The 17,159-nt window shown below is 44.8% G+C and overlaps 2 protein-coding genes across 4 annotated transcripts; both read left to right on the forward strand.

Moving 5' to 3' along the window:
* The first annotated feature begins 211 nt into the window (after window positions 1-211).
* On the forward strand, window positions 212-9,927 carry cngb3.1 (cyclic nucleotide gated channel subunit beta 3, tandem duplicate 1). Of its 3 annotated transcripts, none has more exons than XM_071485820.1 (18): window positions 212-455; window positions 1,362-1,503; window positions 2,675-2,762; window positions 3,837-3,988; window positions 4,069-4,368; window positions 4,456-4,664; window positions 4,785-4,835; window positions 5,456-5,542; window positions 5,635-5,699; window positions 6,586-6,708; window positions 6,987-7,128; window positions 7,294-7,453; window positions 7,526-7,623; window positions 7,702-7,785; window positions 7,952-8,070; window positions 9,109-9,261; window positions 9,432-9,564; window positions 9,707-9,927. In XM_071485820.1, exons 1-18 carry the CDS (start codon window positions 363-365, stop codon window positions 9,716-9,718), a joined length of 2,211 nt encoding a protein of 736 aa, XP_071341921.1. In that variant the 5' UTR covers window positions 212-362; the 3' UTR covers window positions 9,719-9,927. The 3 variants fall into 3 exon arrangements, with proteins under 3 accessions (XP_071341921.1, XP_071341922.1, XP_071341923.1); XM_071485821.1 differs by having other exon boundaries at window positions 9,710-9,927; XM_071485822.1 differs by lacking the exon at window positions 5,456-5,542.
* A 1,038-nt stretch (window positions 9,928-10,965) lies between these two features.
* On the forward strand, window positions 10,966-17,075 carry LOC139625654 (uncharacterized). The gene is made up of 12 exons (XM_071485817.1): window positions 10,966-11,898; window positions 12,869-13,035; window positions 13,126-13,554; window positions 13,642-13,786; window positions 14,044-14,348; window positions 14,476-14,683; window positions 14,809-14,916; window positions 15,058-15,197; window positions 15,305-15,496; window positions 15,602-15,837; window positions 15,965-16,180; window positions 16,271-17,075. Exons 2-12 carry the CDS (start codon window positions 13,019-13,021, stop codon window positions 16,525-16,527), a joined length of 2,253 nt encoding a protein of 750 aa, XP_071341918.1. The 5' UTR covers window positions 10,966-11,898; window positions 12,869-13,018; the 3' UTR covers window positions 16,528-17,075.
* The last annotated feature ends 84 nt before the right edge of the window (window positions 17,076-17,159 follow it).

The following is a 17,159-nucleotide window of genomic DNA, read 5'->3' on the forward strand; positions in this document are numbered from 1 at the left end:
CCCCCCCCCCCCCCCCACACACACACACACACACACACACACACACACACACACACACACCCCTTACCTTCCCATGTAAAGACTGATCACACACTATATTAAATATTACAAAGCATCTGTAAATGGACTCAGCTGTGTCAGAGGACGTTGTCCTGCCTGCTGCTGATTGGTATTGTCTGGTGTTGACTCCAGGTGGAAGAGGAGTGGCCAGAGGGAATTAATGAGTCTAAGAAATTTAATAGCCTCAGTCTGTTGTTCGGATGAGAGACGAGCAGCACGCAACGAGGATCTCAGGGTTCTTGTCCACAGGAGGAGACGTGGATGGGCAGACCTGCTCGCTGTAGCCCACACAGAAGACCACCATGTTCAGCAGGTTGAAACAATTGATTGGGGCTCCAAAGCCCCCCCCTGCCCAGGCCGCTGACCCCCCTCCTACTGCAGCTCCACCAGCTAAGGTAAGGCCTGCTCTCTTCCTACAGTCTGAAGAAACTAAAAGTTTCCTTTGGTCAAATCCAGAAAAAGTCAACATGAATATTTCAGCTGTCTGACTATGGCCTTTTAAAAACACATCCTAATAATCATTGATTGATCAATTAAAGTTGACCAGATCTTTGATGTAATAAACTGTTGATGTTAAGAAATCTCGTTTGCAGCTCTTGTGTTTCTCCTCTGAGGTTTGACAGTTTGTGTTTGTTTTCCAGTGTGAGGTTTATGATGAAGCTTGATTTAGAAAATCAAACCCAGACTTTTCCTCTTTGTCCAAAGTTTGGTCTTTTATATAGAGAATAAAGAATAATGGGCCCCACACAGAGCCGTGGGGAACCCACAGGTAACTTTTAATAGCTGTGATATGATTTAAAAAAAGAAGATGGTTTTTAGTAGACCTGGACCAGGAACTGGTTCTGAGAAGTCCTTACATTTGTGAAATTAGCTTTTTATCTGTTGCTAATTTGATTTCATACCAGTTGTTAATTTGTCTTGGGTGCTTCCTGAAGCCAAACATTAAACTGATCAGGCTCCTGCTACCATTTGTTTTAAGGTGAGCTAAAGCAGGTAACTCAGATCAGTGAAAGCCTCTGAAGTAGCTTGGCACTGAGGAAGGGAGGACCTGTGGATTTACTAACACTTTTTCAGGGGCTGAATTCCTGCAGAATTTTTCCAAAACGCCAAGGAAAGTTAACAAAAGAGGGCTAATTGTGAATTGCATTATAAAAATATAAAATGGATACGGATATTAAACCAGCATGTGGTACTTGAGCAGTTTGGACTCGTTGTAAACGACATTCCCTCAAAACAAAATAAATCAGTCTGAAAACCGAAGGTTGGGCTTGTCCTGTTTGTGTTTCCACTCTTGTTTACAGGAAGAAACGCCTCCTGAAAAGAAGGATGAAAAGGAGCAGCCAAAGACAGAGGAAGAAAAGAAAGAGGAGGACAAGAAGGAGGAGGAAAAGAAAGAAGAAGCAAAGAAAGAGGAGGAACCTAAGAAGGAGGAGCCAAAGCCAGGTGAAACGTCTGTCTGTTTATCTTTTCTTAGTTTGTTCATGTTCAGTGTAGTGGTGCAGGCACCTCACAGGCAGCGTTACAGGTGCAGACCAGTGTTTGGTGTTGTGTGTTCTGGAGTCAGACTGTCTGCAGAAACAAGCTGAACCATCACATGGACCAGTGACAGCAGCAGAGCAGAACACTCACTGCAGCACAGCATCAGCCACACAGACCGTGGAGGGGGATGGATGACATGAACATATGCTGTTAAACATGACGTCTACTGTGTTCTTCATAAACATAATGCACAACATTTACTGACAGGGTATGATTCCATCTGTGTAAACGCTCCCATGTGTTTAATGCAGTCTGTCAGTGCACAGCAGCAATATTTTATTACAATGATGAAATGATGTTTGAATGTGCAGAACATCATCATCTTACTGAGGCACATGTTGTCATATTGCATGATGTACGGGTCATTCAGAAAGTCCTCAGTTATAGTCTGATGCTAAGAAATCATTTTCCCTTCCTCTGTCTAAGTTCAACCCTCCATAATGAAAAACAATGTGAGAAACTTTCTGCAAATGTATCAAAAAGTAAAAATTTAAATATCACATTGACATAAGTATTTAGACACTTTACTATGACCCTGGAAGTTTAGCTCAGGTTCCTCCATTTCTCTGGATCATCTCTGAGAAGTCTCTAAACCTGCACTGGAGTGCACCTGTAGTGAACTCAGCTGAATGGACACACACCTGTCTATAGGTGTCACAGCTGACCAGGAGCTGCTGCAGAGCTCAGAGACAGGACTGTGTGGAGGCTCAGTGAAGGTTCAAGAGCTCAGTGGTCTCCATCATTCTGACCTCAATAATCTGGAACAATCAGGACTCTTCTAGACCAGGACCTGGACTAACTGAGACATCAGGGAGAAGGGTCTGGGTGAGAGAGGAGACCAGGAACCAGATGGTGACTCTGGCTGAGAAAGTTATTCCAAAAACAAAATAGGACCAGTCTTATTTTACAGCAACACTAGTAACACACATGTAAGTCAGACCTCAGAGACTCGCTGAACGCTGGTTTCATGGTTCGTTCAATGTTTTCTCCTCGGCCTGATCAGCTGCCAACATCACTGTTAAATCTGTTCATTAGTTTGAAACTGAAGAAAACGTTGTGTTTCATTTACTTACAGCTGCTCCAGCTGCTCCTGCTCCTGCTCCTGCTGCTCCAGCTGCTCCAGCTGCTCCAGCTGATCCCACCAATCCAGAGGGGGCAGAGGGGTAAGATTGTATTATATTATATTATATTTTTACAGCAGCAAATAATGTGGTTGACCCAGTCTGACTGAGTGGACTGGGTAGCTGTGTGGGCTCTGTCATCTTAAACAAATACCCATGTTTTCATAAAGCTTACACACATCCACAAATGTGTGTAAGCTCTGTGAGACTGGATCCTGGTGGACTGGGGTTTGCTTTGGTGTCTCAGTCAAAAAAATGCTGAAGAACTGATCAGGTGTGGAACAGCTGGAAACCTATCTGAGTCATTATTCATGAGTGAATTCATTAATTACAACGTGAGGCCCATTGAGATTCTCTGACTGAAACCTGAGCTGACTAAGAACAGCTAAGGCTCCAGATGTGTGTGCTGCTGCAGTATGACAGCTTCAGACAGCAAACTATCAGATGATGAACTGTGTCATGTTGTTAATATCTGCTGCCCAGCTGTAAACATCTGTCTCCTCTCCATACATGAGGTGGAGGGTAGATCAGTGTGTTCAGCTGATTTTACAGGTTCAGTCTGCAGCTCCATGGCTGAAGCCTTCCACAGAGTAACAGTGTGTGGACATGCTGTGTTTGTTACTGTGGGACCAGCAGTCTGACTCCTAAAGTAGGAAAGGAGCTTAGGAGCTTAGTGCTACGGTATTTGTGACGAGAACGATCAGAGGAAGTGTTCATGTGCCAGTGGGAGTTGATTTCAAAGAATTCATTTTGTTCTTTTCAGATAATTTTTTATACTTTATTTAGATTTTTTGCGTGTCAGTAACTCAGCCTCATCTCAAAAAAGAAAATAACATGGATTTTATTAAAACCCTATTTGCTCTCAGAGGTTCAGATAAAAGTGCTGCTAATTTCTCTTAATGAACTAAAGCCTCTTAATAAGCTAATATAGAGTTGTGTGCCTGCTGCTTTTTACAGCCGATTAATAATGACAACAATGACATGAGCTGCACTACCACACAAACAAGACTCATCCCATTTACTGAGAATATAACTGAGAATCTGTCTGTCTGCTCCCTGAACATTACTTCCCCCCATCTCCTGTTCCTGGTGTCTCTTTCTCTTATGTGTTCTCAGTGAAGAAGCCCCTCCTCCACCTGTGGTCTACTCCCGCTACACAGATGACACACTCAGAAGTTTGGTGAAGAAATTAAGAGAGCGGACGGTGATGCTCAAAGAGAAAGTCATAGATCCCTACGCCACGTCTCCAGAAATCACCCCACCTGTCAGTAAGTGTAACGCCCACAAAGCATAGAGGCAGAAAACTGGCTCATGGCCATGTAACCCACCATCACTCTCTACTGTTTAGCACCTATTCTGAAGAAGGAGGACTACTTCAGGCTCAAGGAGGAGGAGCGGATAGCAAAAGAAGAAGCAGATAAAAAGAAGACAGAAGAGGCGGCTAAAAAGGCAGAGGAGAAGAAGAGGAAGGATGAGGAGAAAAGGCTCGAGGCGGAGAAGAAAGCAGAGGAGGAGAGGCTGGCGGAGGAGGCCCTGAAGAAAGCAAAGATCCTCCCAGAAATCAGCTGCTCCTGCTTCGATGTCCTCCTCCATCCAATCGAGGAGAAGATGGACTCGATCCTGGGGACCACTATCGACCCTTTCACAGGTAGGTGAGGTCCACGCAGGCCACCTCTCAGCCGAGTTTAACTAAACACATCAAAATACTGAAATCTGATTGGCTCTCTTTCTCCAGACCGTCGCTACATCACCTGGCTGACTGTGGTAGCAGTGGCATACAACTACAACGTCTGGTTTTGCCCCGTCCGCCTGGCGTTCCCTTACCACAATTCAACCACCAACCCCTTCTGGATCTTCTGTGACATCCTCAGTGACCTGGTTAATGTCATTGACATTGTACTGTGGCAGCCCCGACTTCAGTTTGTCAAAGCCGGCGACATCATTGTGAGTCACAGAGCACTGTGCAACATCACTGTCAGTGACCTCCGTCTCACCTGCGGTTAGGTGACCTGCAGTTAGGTCACCTGTGCACTGACATTAACACAGTTCCTGTTTCCCCTGCAGAAAGACAGAGCCATGACGAAGGTGCACTATCGGAAATCACAACGGTTTAAGGTGAGAATGTACCCACTATACATTTACTCAGTTTGGAAGTACTTGTACTGTACTTGAGTATGTCTATACTCAGATGAACACCCAGAACCCACAACACCCAAATGAACACTTTCAATAAGAAAACAAATAATGGTCAGCTTGTAAAATTAAATGTATTGGCATCGATTAAAACATTTTGTCTTGTGAAAAAAAACAGTGTCTACCTTAGTGTCACCTTTATTTATTTGTTCATGGCTCAAATGATCAGATATTTCACAAAAAAGCAAAGATTATTACAATGTTTTTCTTTTTTCTTGCCTCATTTTATCATCTTAGATTTATCCTTGACCCTTTGGAGGGGCCCAACCCCCAGCTTAGAAACCACTGGACCAAACAGTATAAAGAGAGAGAGAGAGATTAAAACTGACTCTGTACAACAGTAAAATGCTGCTGTCAGGTTGATGTATCAGTGCTAATAATATTCTTTTCCTTTAATACTGCAGGACTTCAGCTTGTTATGCAGAATCTTTACATTGTACTGAAGTGAATGATCATAAAACCTAATATTTGATCTTGGGGATGAAATCACAGAATGAACAGAGTCTTACTTTCAGTGTGACCTTTGCTCCTCCTGTGTGCAGACTGATATAATCAGCATCCTCCCCTTCGACCTCCTTTGCCTGCACTTTGAATTCTCCTCCATCTACAGACTCAACCGCTTCATCAGGGTGGGCAGACAGCTGATCCTTTTTATTAACAATGGAAGTGAAGAAAAACAGACGGGACTTCTCATTCCCTGTGTGTGTCCTGTCTGTTCCAGATTGAGTCCTTTTTTGAGTTCAGCGATCGACTTGAGAGCATCATGGCGAAGGCGTACATCTGGAGGTAAATGCTCATGGACCAGTGGAGCAGATTCAAACTGGTTTTTATCCAGTTCACAGGTCCACTGTGTTTCAACAGCAGAAAAAAAAACATGTTTCTGAACCATTAACTTGCGGATTATTTATCAGAGTGTCTGGAAGAGGAAGTAGTGTATCATATACTAACATCCACCTGACATGTTTTGAAAATGTTTCTCCTCCAGTTTGTTTGTTGTTGTTTCATTGACTTTCAAACTTTCAAATTCGAGGGAAAAAGCAGAGTAGGAAACCAAAACCCAAAAGAACTCAAGGCTGTGTGATGTAAAGAACTTAGAACTCAGCTGTAGATACAACTTTAAGGTCCATTAACATCATTAACAAAAGTTCCCATTTTGTAGTGTTTGTCTGATCGAGGAGGAGGAACCCTCTGTGCAGCCTCTGCAGTTAGGAATCCCCACATATGAACGATGGAGGGAGGTAGTGGACGTAGTGAGGGGCATTGGCTTCATGTGTGTCCCCTGTGCTTAATGTTACAGAAAATGTTGGCCCCCTCCTGCTCTGAAATTACATCTTTTCCCCTCTTTGATTTGTTTTTAGTGACACTGTAGAGCTGCACTTCTGCTGCAGGACAAAATAAAACGTGGACCCTTCACATAGCTGGAGACAAAGGAGAAAAGAATTTCAACATATTATGAATCTGCACATAATGTCTGCGTCCCATCGATGCTGATTAAACCCTGCTGCTCTAATCTGTAATTCTCTAAAGGATTTTGTACCCAGATCTTTACAGAGGTCCCCAACAGGGATAAACCACATCTAGACTGCACAATGCTGTTTCCCTAGTTTATAGTTTGTTACGACTGCATCTTTTTCACATCTCATTCTGTCTTTTCTATGTCACTGTGACACAGAGTGGCTCGCACCACAGGCTACCTGCTCTACATGCTCCACCTCAACGCCTGTGTGTACTACGTGGCCTCACTGCACCAGGGTCTCGCAACGACCACGTGGGTGTATGATGGAAAGGGCGCAGCGTACGTTCCACTCACTTTGTCTTGTTGTTGTTTGTGATTAAGACTCATTCTGGTGATAGTGTTGTGGTCGGAGCTCTCCATGGTGCTGAAAAACTGACGGCCTATCGCACGCCAAGCCTCTGTCCATGGTTCTGAACATTTCAGTTTCTCTTCCTCTGTGTCCAAAGTCCTCCCTGTTAACTAGCCCAGTGAATTTTCTGACTCAGTGTCATTTCAGTGACACGTGTGAACTACAGTCTCCTCAAAAATCAAGTCTTTTGGCTCCTCCTCCTCCACAGGTACCTGCGCTGTTACTACTTTGCTGTCCGCAGTCTGATCAACATTGGGGGTCTACCAGAGCCTGTGACCACCTTTGAGATAAGCTTTCAGATGGCCAACTTTTTCACTGGTGTCTTTGTGTTCTCCAGTTTGATTGGACAGGTAGGGGGAGAGTTCTATTTTTATTCAGAACTCATTCAAAGGGTCTTAGACCAGTAGATTAGTTGCAGTTATTTGGCCATTTGAGGTTTCAAATCTGTGCCGTTCTCTATCTAATATGTAGTGTTATGATTTCTCCTTAACCCTTTCTGTCTCTCCTCCTTTCAGATGAGAGATGTCATCGGAGCAGCAACAGCAGGTCAGGCATATTTTCGTGCATCAATGGACGGCTGCGTTGCCTACATGAATACATATACAATCCCCAAGCTTGTCCAGAACAGAGTCCGGACCTGGTACAACTACACATGGGCTGCTCAGGGCATGCTGGGTAAGTCTCAGAAAACTTTATCCCAGAAATGAACCCAGTCATCCACTCATATCCACTGTCTGTCCTCTCCAGATGAGTCCGAGCTGCTGGACAAGATGCCTCTGGTGATGAAAATCGCCATCGCTGTGGACATCAACCTGACGACCTTTCAGAAAATCGATCTATTCAAGGTGTGTGCACATGAAAAGGCATCACAGAGTGCAGCCTGGACATGACGTCAGCTGAGTGTGTGTACTCTGTCTCCTCAGGGCTGTGACCAGCAGATGCTGGTGGACATGTTGCTGAGGCTAAAGTCAATCATCTACCTACCTGGAGACTTTGTTGTGAAGAAAGTGGGTATATATATATATATATATATATATATATATATATATTGTGTGTGTGTGTGTGTGTGTGTGGAAATGATACACTCTAGTGATCATCATGAAGTTAATACCCAATAACAGCAGCAGAGTTTCATGATGTGGGAGTTCTGCGGACCTCTGTGTGCCCCTGCAGGGCGACATCGGTAAAGAGATGTACATCATTAAAAGTGGAGCGGTGCAGGTGGTGGGAGGACCTGACAACAGCATCGTGTTCGTCACGCTGAAGGCTGGCTGCGTGTTTGGAGAAATCAGGTGAGTGTGCAGGAGCAGTAATGATCATAATGGAAAAGGACTTGGCATCATAAAGCTCTCAGAAACATGATAGATCAGTTCACTGAGGCAATCACGTTTCACCACCTCGTTTACACTTCTGAGTATGTTTTTACGAAGCACATAATGATGATGATGAACTTTTAGGCTGCAGTTACACCTTTGTTGTAACACTGGAATATTAACATATGATAAAGATGCTCATCCAAGTCTGCATCTGTGTTTTCAACAATTTCATCTGAACAACAGTAGCATGTGTTGGAGCAGTGTTGTTTTATATTGTACAGTCTGTTTGTTGTACATAGTTTTCAGACCTCTTCAGTTCTTTCACACTTTCTCATGTTACGGCCTCATACTAAAAAAAATGATTTTCCCTCATCAGTCTGTTCTCAGTTCTCCATAATGAGGAATTTTGTCAAACATATTAACAAGTAAAAACTGAAATATCACATTGACATAAGTATTTAGACACTTTACTATGACCCTGGAAGTTTAGCTCAGGTTCCTCCATTTCTCTGGATCATCTCTGAGAAGTCTCTAAACCTGCACTGGAGTGCACCTGTAGTGAACTCAGCTGAATGGACACACACCTGTCTATAGGTGTCACAGCTGACCAGGAGCTGCTGCAGAGCTCAGAGACAGGACTGTGTGGAGGCTCAGTGAAGGTTCAAGAGCTCAGTGGTCTCCATCATTCTGACCCCAATAATCTGGAACAATCAGGACTCTTCTAGACCAGGACCTGGACTAACTGAGACATCAGGGAGAAGGGTCTGGGTGAGAGAGGAGACCAGGAACCAGATGGTGACTCTGGCTGAGCTGCAGAGATCCTGTCATAGCAAATGGTCGGAACACTTATGTCAATGTGATGCTTCAGTTTTTCCTTCATACAAACGTTCTTAGCATGAGGCTGCAGCATGAATCAGCAGGAAGGAGTCTGAACATGTTCTGATGCACTGTACTTCCCAGATGAGACTCAAAAATGTCCAAGCAAATGTCCCACCCCACCCCCCACCCCTCCAGCTTACTACAATCTGCTAAAGATGGAGGAAACAGGCGCACTGCTAACGTCAAAGCACACGGCTTTGCTAACCTCTTTGTCCTGGAGAAGAAGGACCTGTTTGACATCCTGGTCCACTACCCAGAGTCTCAGAAGGTGCTGGCCAGGAAGGGAAGGTGAGTCACTGAGTCACTGCTTGAGCAACAGCTGCAGTTTTAATGTGATGATGTGGCTGTTTTATGCATTTATTTATCCTAAAAAAAAAAACGAGATAAATCTGTTTGACACTACATCAAAGACTAAATAAAAATGTAACATGAAGGACTGTGTCTGTGTGATTGTGAAGGAAACTGACCAAAGCCAAAGGCCCTGCCGCTGCTAAAGCCAACGAGGAGAAGCAGAAAGGTCTGACTCTGTTCGGACAAAAACCTCCAACACCCAAGCTGCTCAAAGTGTTTGCCAACCTCCGCAATCTCAAGGTAAAGTCTCCAGTCATATGCAGCTTTTACTGAAGACACAGTGACGACTTTAGGTCGTTTTCTCATCTTCCAGTGGGTTAGTAAACCGTGACATAACATGTCCTGTTTTTGTTTTTTTTGTTTTTTTGACCTCTGTCCACAGCAGCAGAAATGAGGGGAAGAGGTGTGACGCTGCTGGGCCTCAAGTCACAGATTTACAAGCCAAAGTGATTCAGTTGAAGCACTTAAGCTTTCATGTGATGTTCTGAGACATCTCCTCACAAGAGGAACAGGACACCTGTAGTTCACCTGTAGTTACACTCTAATGATACACAGCCTGTAAACATTTGTAGACTCTTTAATAAAGACAGAAATGACTGTTAAGTTTCACCTAATCAGTTCCAGTAGCCAAATCTGAAGGTAAACATTATGTTCAAGTGTGTATATTTTAAATTGAGTCATTTGAGTCAACTACTGTCCTGAAGCTGTTCAGATGATCTGTGGAGGGCACGTTCAAGAAGTGAGACCTCTGTCTTTACAATGATAATCAGACCTGAGTCAGACAAACGTCAGAGCACAGACGCAGCACGTAGGCAGTGCATGGCAGAATTCAGAGTTTGAAACATACATGTAACATAAGATTGGAGATGTTGATGCTTTCATGTCTATATGAGTTGAGTGTCTCTCACTTTAAAAGTTCAGACAGTCTAAAGGTAAATTTCCATGTGTTTTTGATTATGAAGCAGGTCAAGGCTCACATCATGTAAAGTAGCTCTTTATAGATCCCCTTCAGTCCGTTTTGTACTGACCTCCACAAAGTGTTGCCTGCTCGTCCTCCAACCTCCCCTCTCACCCCACACATGCTAATTTGGCTGTAGCCACATCTTTTGTTTGGGTTAAAGGCTGCCTGCTCATGCTCTGTGTGCCTCAGCATGTGACAGTGGGTTACAGACAGCTGTCTCTCAGAACTTCACTCACATTTGCGGTTCATACTGGACCATAAACACATGGAGTATTTTGTCTGGTAATCGACACAGGAACTTAGGTCATGGCCTCTCTTTCCTGCTCACCTTTGACCTTTGCACTTTTGGTAATTGCAAGCATGTCTGCTCAATGTACAGACGTGTGTTATATGAAACAGCCTGTGGAATCATGTTGTTTCCGATCAGACAGAAAAAACTTAGGTGGAATAAAATTCATGATGACGCCTCAACCCCTTCATTTAGAAAAGTCTCCCCTTCAAATGTGTCAGTTTGTTCAATTTACTTTTAGAAGCAAGTAAAAGATCCGGTTGACGTCAAACTCCAACATGTTGATAGTGAGTAAAATACATCACATGGGCTGAGTGGAGGAGGACTTTCTCCCAGAGCTCAGCTTCTTTTAACCTCGCAGCTTGTGTTAGCTTTGAAGCTGTGTGTTTGTTATAGAGTCCAGAGCCTACAGTTGAATCTGATGATGACTTCAGCAAGTCAGATGATTGTAGCGTGAAGTAAAACACACGTTTCGATCACTCACCCGGATGAAGTGCCTCTGCAGCACTGACCACACTTGACTGATGTCTTTAACCAGCCAGGGCGAGCTGTCGGAAAGTAGAAAGTCAAGGTTTTACTTTGGATCAGGTTTACTCAAGAAGCACAAGAAAAACTCAGGGAGTGAAATGTGCTGCATTTGAGCCACCATCAACACGTTTGCACTTCATTTCGAAATGTCAAAGCAGAGATCTCAGTGGTGTCAGAGTAATGAACCGCACTCATTCACAGGTTGGCACTGGTGTGGAGAAACGCCTGTTCACAGCCCACCCTGCGTGTCTCAACCCCCTCATCTGGAAAAGTTTCACCTTCAAATGTGTCAGTTTGTTACAACTTAGTTTTCAAAGCAAGTGTAAAATGTAAGTTTGAATTTGCGGTATTGTAATGTTACACGTGTAGGTGAAGAGCATTGTAATGCCTCCTAGTGGTATTTTAAAGACTGCTGTCAGGGCAATGTAGAAAGTTTGCTATTGGTTACGATCGATCACATGTTCAGGGTCAGAGTTCAGAGCAGCCATCTTGTTTTGTGATCTCCATGGTAACGTGCTCTGGAGCATTCTGCGTCGAACACGAAGAACTTTTTCTTCTGTACTAACTTTCAGTTTCACAGAGTTTCTGGCATCGTAAGAAAGCGACTCGACGAAGATGAACACGTAAACAACCTTCAGCTTCACCTCCACGTCTGAGTCATCGGGAACCCTTTCAGTGCCGAGCACATCTGTTCCGCTGTCTGTCCCTGGGTGTAGAGCCACGCATGCAGGGGACAGAATAGTGAATAATGTTGAAACACTGGATCCGGTTGACGTCAAACTCCAACATGTTGATAGTGAGTAAAATACATCACATGGGCTGAGTGGAGGAGGACTTTCTCCCAGAGCTCAGCTTCTTTTAACCTCGCAGCTTGTGTTAGAATCAGAATCAGAATCAGAATCAGAATCAGAATCAGTTTTATTGCCAAGTATGTTTTCACATACAAGGAATTTTTTCTGGTGATTGGTGCAATTGATCAGCAACAGTGGGGCTCTCTAGCCTTGTTGATGAGGCTAATAGCAGATGGGAAGAAGCTATTTTTGTGGCGAGAGGTTTTGGTCCTGAAGGACCGCAGCCTCCTGCCAGAGGGGAGTGTCTCAAAGAGTTTGTGTCCAGGGTGGGAGGAGTCAGCTACAATACAATACAGTACAAAAGCTACAGTTAGCTTTGAAGCTGTGTGTTTGTTATAGAGTCCAGAGCCTACAGTTGAATCTGATGATGACTTCAGCAAGTCAGATGATTGTAGCGTGAAGTAAAACACACGTTTCGATCACTCACCCGGATGAAGTGCCTCTGCAGCACTGACCACACTTGACTGATGTCTTTAACCAGCCAGGGCGAGCTGTCGGAAAGTAGAAAGTCAAGGTTTTACTTTAATGTTTGATTTAGTAAATTGTATTTTTTTTTTTTATTCCTCATCAAATACATAAAATGAACTTTGGCTGTTCTTTCATTCTGCTCATTGAGTGAGGTGTGCAATCCAGAGTTTCAAATGCAAATGAAGCCTCACCCTCAAGAGCACGATCATGCTCATTGGCTGGTCTGAGTGTGACGTCACGAAGGTGCAAACGGTGCAAAGTGTTGCAGGGAGGATAAATCTGTCCAGGGAAACCCACTTCTTCACTGTGTCTGCTGATCTTCTGATCACACACACACACCACCCTTTGCTCTTTGAGAGAGAATTTCTTCAACCCTGAGGACTTCTGGAGTTTTTCATCTTTTAAAGGATCAAGCAACTGAATTTTTCTCTTTTCTTTTTTCTGCAGGAGGAAACTTTATGTAGGAGATTCTGAAGTTGTTTTTTCCTTTAAAAATTGACTTAAAGGTTTTGGGGAAAGTCTTCATTTTTTTTGGTACATTTTCCAAGAGTATTTCTTGATTTTTTTTCTTCAGTTTTTACCTTTGTACCCAGGAACATGGCAACAGTTAGCAAGTAAGTACACAAGTCTTTGGTCAGCAGTCTTAACAGTCTTCTGTTAACATGTTCATTGTGATCTAAATTGTTTCCCACTGTCTCTAACAGTGAAAAGAATCGCCGCATCATCTACTGTCTGATCTGCAAGAGGCCCCAGGAAATGCTGCCTACCCATCTGGCCAGGGTTTGCATGAAGGACAAGGGACCTGGGGAGAGGTCGAGAGAGCTGCAGAGGGCCAAAGCATCCATGAAGGACTGGACCCGCCAGGGCAGAATCTGGGACTACGCTGAGATGTGCGAGCGATACCCTGACACACCCACCAGATTGGCTCTGCTGGAAGATCTCCGCCAGAGACATTTTTTCATCTTCAATGACCCAGAGGAAAATCGTCCCACCGAGAAGCCACCAACCACTTCAGATGCTGCTGTGCAAACTCACCTTCCAGCTATCAAGGAGGAGGTCAGCAGCGATTTTGAGGAGGGTCCCAGCCCCAGCTCCGTGGATGATGCTGGTCCAAGTGACCCCACATGGCGAAAGTAAGTTTGTTGGCCCTCACGGATACGTGAGTTCAATCAGTGGTTGGTGTGATTTCCTTTGAGCTGATTTTCTCTGTATTTCCCCAGGGACACGGCCCAGAACCGGCCTTCGGTGCGGGTCAACATGCAGCAGATGGGACTTTATGAAAAGTTCCCAGATGAAGCTGAAATTTTGACAAACTTTAAGAAGTACCTGACTGACACTCTGCGGGTCCCAAACTGCCAACAGGAGGTAAGACTTCAGCACGATTTCATGACACTGTATGTGGAAACCTAGGGACAAGGGCTGCACTGTCCCTGTCAAATACAGAAACTAAAGTCAACTACAGCAGAGCAGAGTTGCTGTGGGCTGTGCTGCTCTCTGCAGTCTGGAGACTTATTAGCATATCTATAGTGTGACAACAGGCCCACTGACACATGCAGACTGCAGCTCTTTTACCTGATTATTGTGGCTCACAGCTGATTCACTATCTCCCTCTTTCATCACAGGTAGATAACGTGTCCAGGGTGCTCAGATTCATCCAGCCGAGCGGGAATGAAGTCAGTGTGGACTTTGTGCTGAAGAGCACAGAGACCAAGGACTTCTTCAACAGACTCAAGACGGCCAAGATGTGTCCATCCACCATTACAAATTATGTCAAGCGCATGACCCGCTTTGTCCAGTACATCGGGACCCTGGATTTGCCCAAAACGGAGCCGGATTTCCACAGGAAGTGCCAGGCATATATTGAGTTGCTTGGCGCTCTGAGGAAGACGGTGGCAAAGGCCGTCAGCAAAGCCACATTCAAAAAAAGGTGAGTTGCCTTTACTTGTATTTTTTGTCGAGGGTACTCATTTGTCTGGTTGACATCCAGGAATACGTGACACAGAAATCTTCCACTGTCCTCCTCACTGCAGTTCTGGTTCATCTTATCGTCGTAGGTATGGCCTGTGCAGTGTTTCCAAGCTGACTCTACATGACTGTCAGCAAGTCTTCCGTGAGGCCAAGAGGGACATGCTGGACATCCAGCAGAAGCTCCTGGAGAACCAGCATGTGGGGGTAGAAGAGAAGACCCTGTTCAGATATTACTGCGAGGCCATCCTGGTCCTGAAACACTTTCAGAGACCAGGAGTAGTGGGGTGTTTGACGGTGAGTATCCCCCCCACCCACCACATGTAGTCGGGAGAAAATATGACATGTCCAGATTCAAAGAGAACATGATCACTTGACGTTCAGCTCTTTAATTCTCACTTTTTTTCTCCATTGTTTCTCAGGCTGAGCAGTGGGTCAATAACACACGCGTCAGCGGACGAGTCTGTGTGGAAGTCAGCGGTCCCAAAATGGACACAGCCACCTTTGCCCTCAGTGAAGAGGAGGCTGCAGTAAGTCAACTCACCACGAGTAACAGTGACAGCAGCATCAGTCTTCCTGCCTCACCTTGCTGGTCCATCTCTTCACTGTTTTGACCAAAAGGCTCCATCAGTTTTCTAAGTGTTAACCTCATTCATATTCTGTCTCCACAGATGATGGATGCATACTTTCAATCCATTCGACCAGAATGTCTGCAGGACAAAGGTGACCAGGATGGGGGCAAGTTTTTCTTGTCCAAGACTGGTGCACCAATTCATAATGCCACCTGTGACCTTGAGCGTCTGCATGAACAGTGAGTATTTGCAAAATGAACAAAATTGCACAAACTAATGTACACGTACTAGAAAGAATTCAGGCTTGAGGTCGAAAGCATCATCTCACATTTCTTCTTCATTGCAGCTACAAGCTACCCCACATCACAAGCAAGGATGTGAGACGTGCCGCAGAGACAGAGGCTAGAGAACGTTTCTCAGAGGAGCAGAAAGCTGCAGCAGCTTGTTACATGGCCCGGTCTACAACAGTGGGCGACACCCAGCGCAGGGCGTTGGACAGTGTCGTGGCCACCGCCAACCTCTTGGGCAACTTGGCACCGTGTGTATCATCATCTGAAACATTCAACTGTTCTGTCACAGATGCCTTCAGGGTCAGTCCAGATGTTTCTCTGAGTTTAACCGTGAAATCTTCTCCACGTTGCAGCTCTTCTACCGACAGGTCCCAAGACGAGCGTGGCAGCCAGGCACAGAAGAGAGCCAGAGACGCGGTTGAACAGGAACACAGGGACTTTTCTGCGTTTCTCCAGGACTTCCCCGTGACAGAGACTGGAAAGCCACCCACAAAGAAGCAGCGCGTCGATGCTGGGTTTCCACCTGACAGAGTGTTTTATGACAGGTGGAGGGCCGTGCAATTTGGAAAGCGTGAGCAATACCTCTTGTGTAAGTTGTGATTACGTTATTCTGCAGTGGTTAAATGAAATGAATAGACAACATTTGTATAACTAGAAAGGAAAAGAGTAGACAAGCGTGGGCAAGAGTTTCAATGGAAATGTTCTCTCTTTCACAGCTAAAAGTTCAAGACACCCACCTACTGTACAAAAGGTGGCAAAGATCATCAGGGGTGAAGGGTGGACTGCCAACTATCCCCGTCCTGAGGACATTGTGGCCAGATGGCAACCGCCCAGGAAGCTGCAGGTGGAGAGTGACCCAGACATCATCAACAGAGTCACAAACCAGAGGTGGTCGGGTCTGGCCGTCAAGTATTTTGGTGACAAAGGGCAAGGTATGTTGTGTGAGCAAAGTCAGCTAACATGCTAACATGAAAATGTTCTCACAAACAAAGACACTAAATATCATCTTTTCTTCACCGCAGGAGTCGTTTCCACCAAACCCTTTGCTAAGGGCTCCGTCGTTTGTGATTATCATGGAAAAGTAATCACAGCAGCTGAGGGCAGAAAGATGATGGAGGCCTTGCCGGATGAAATTAGCCGCCTGTTTTTTTTCAAGACTGGTGGGCGGGATTTGTGTATCGATGCCCAGACCTTCCCCTGCGAGTGTCACCCAGCCAAAGACACAATAGGCAGGAGAATAAACCGAAGCGAGGGACGTCATCCTGTTCCAGGCCATTAAAGACATTGGTGTCAATGAAGAGCTCCGGTTCGCCAGTGGAGTCAATCGTAAATCTTTCAGGGGGGAAGAACTGGAGCTTGTGTGTCTGAATGACTGACAAATTTCACCTCGACTATGTCCCAGACCAGGGAAACGGTCTTCACTGGGACACGCAACAACCAGTGTGTTTTGTTGTCTCCGTCTGGCCGTCTACAACCACTCCATCTGCACCTTCAACCTGCCATTCCTCACAGCCGAGGGACCTTACTCACCACTGCTTTGTGTAATATGTGTGACTGAGGCTAATACTAACATCTGTGAACATCTTTTCATATGACCTGCGTCTTCACCCCCCACTCTCAATGTTGGACTGTGATCCTGTGATGAGCTCCAAGCTGAAGCTGCTTCAACTATCCAGGAGGAGGCAAAGCTCATCTGTAACCAAGACTATGAGGACATGTGTTGCTCTGTGTATTTGTGTAACTGTATAGATGCACTTTGTGGACATTTGTACATAGTTTATATGAAAATTTCTTATCGTCAAAATAAAATCTCAATCCAGTGGATGTGATGTGATGAAACCTGATCTATGTCTTTGTTCTACATCATGTAGAATATATAAATATATAATAAATCAAAGCCTTTATCCACAG

Source organism: Trachinotus anak, unplaced genomic scaffold (assembly GCF_046630095.1).
Source record: "Trachinotus anak isolate AG129_WGS33_773 ecotype Australia unplaced genomic scaffold, CSIRO_AGI_Tana_v1 ptg000009l, whole genome shotgun sequence".
In the NCBI taxonomy this organism is placed as follows: domain Eukaryota; kingdom Metazoa; phylum Chordata; class Actinopteri; order Carangiformes; family Carangidae; genus Trachinotus; species Trachinotus anak.

What these genes read in the sequence shown, in the direction of transcription:
- cngb3.1 (XM_071485820.1), top strand. Translation starts at nt 363, where the DNA reads ATGTTCAGCAGGTTGAAACAATTGATTGGGGCTCCAAAGCCCCCCCCT. An exon ending in CTGCAGCTCCACCAGCTAAG is followed by an intron (nt 456 to 1,361) that starts GTAAGGCCTGCT and finishes TCTTGTTTACAG; the next exon opens with GAAGAAACGCCTCCTGAAAA. An exon ending in GAGACTTTGTTGTGAAGAAA is followed by an intron (nt 7,786 to 7,951) that starts GTGGGTATATAT and finishes GTGCCCCTGCAG; the next exon opens with GGCGACATCGGTAAAGAGAT.
- LOC139625654 (XM_071485817.1), top strand. An exon ending in AAAGCCACATTCAAAAAAAG is followed by an intron (nt 14,349 to 14,475) that starts GTGAGTTGCCTT and finishes TTATCGTCGTAG; the next exon opens with GTATGGCCTGTGCAGTGTTT. An exon ending in GCGTGAGCAATACCTCTTGT is followed by an intron (nt 15,838 to 15,964) that starts GTAAGTTGTGAT and finishes TCTCTTTCACAG; the next exon opens with CTAAAAGTTCAAGACACCCA.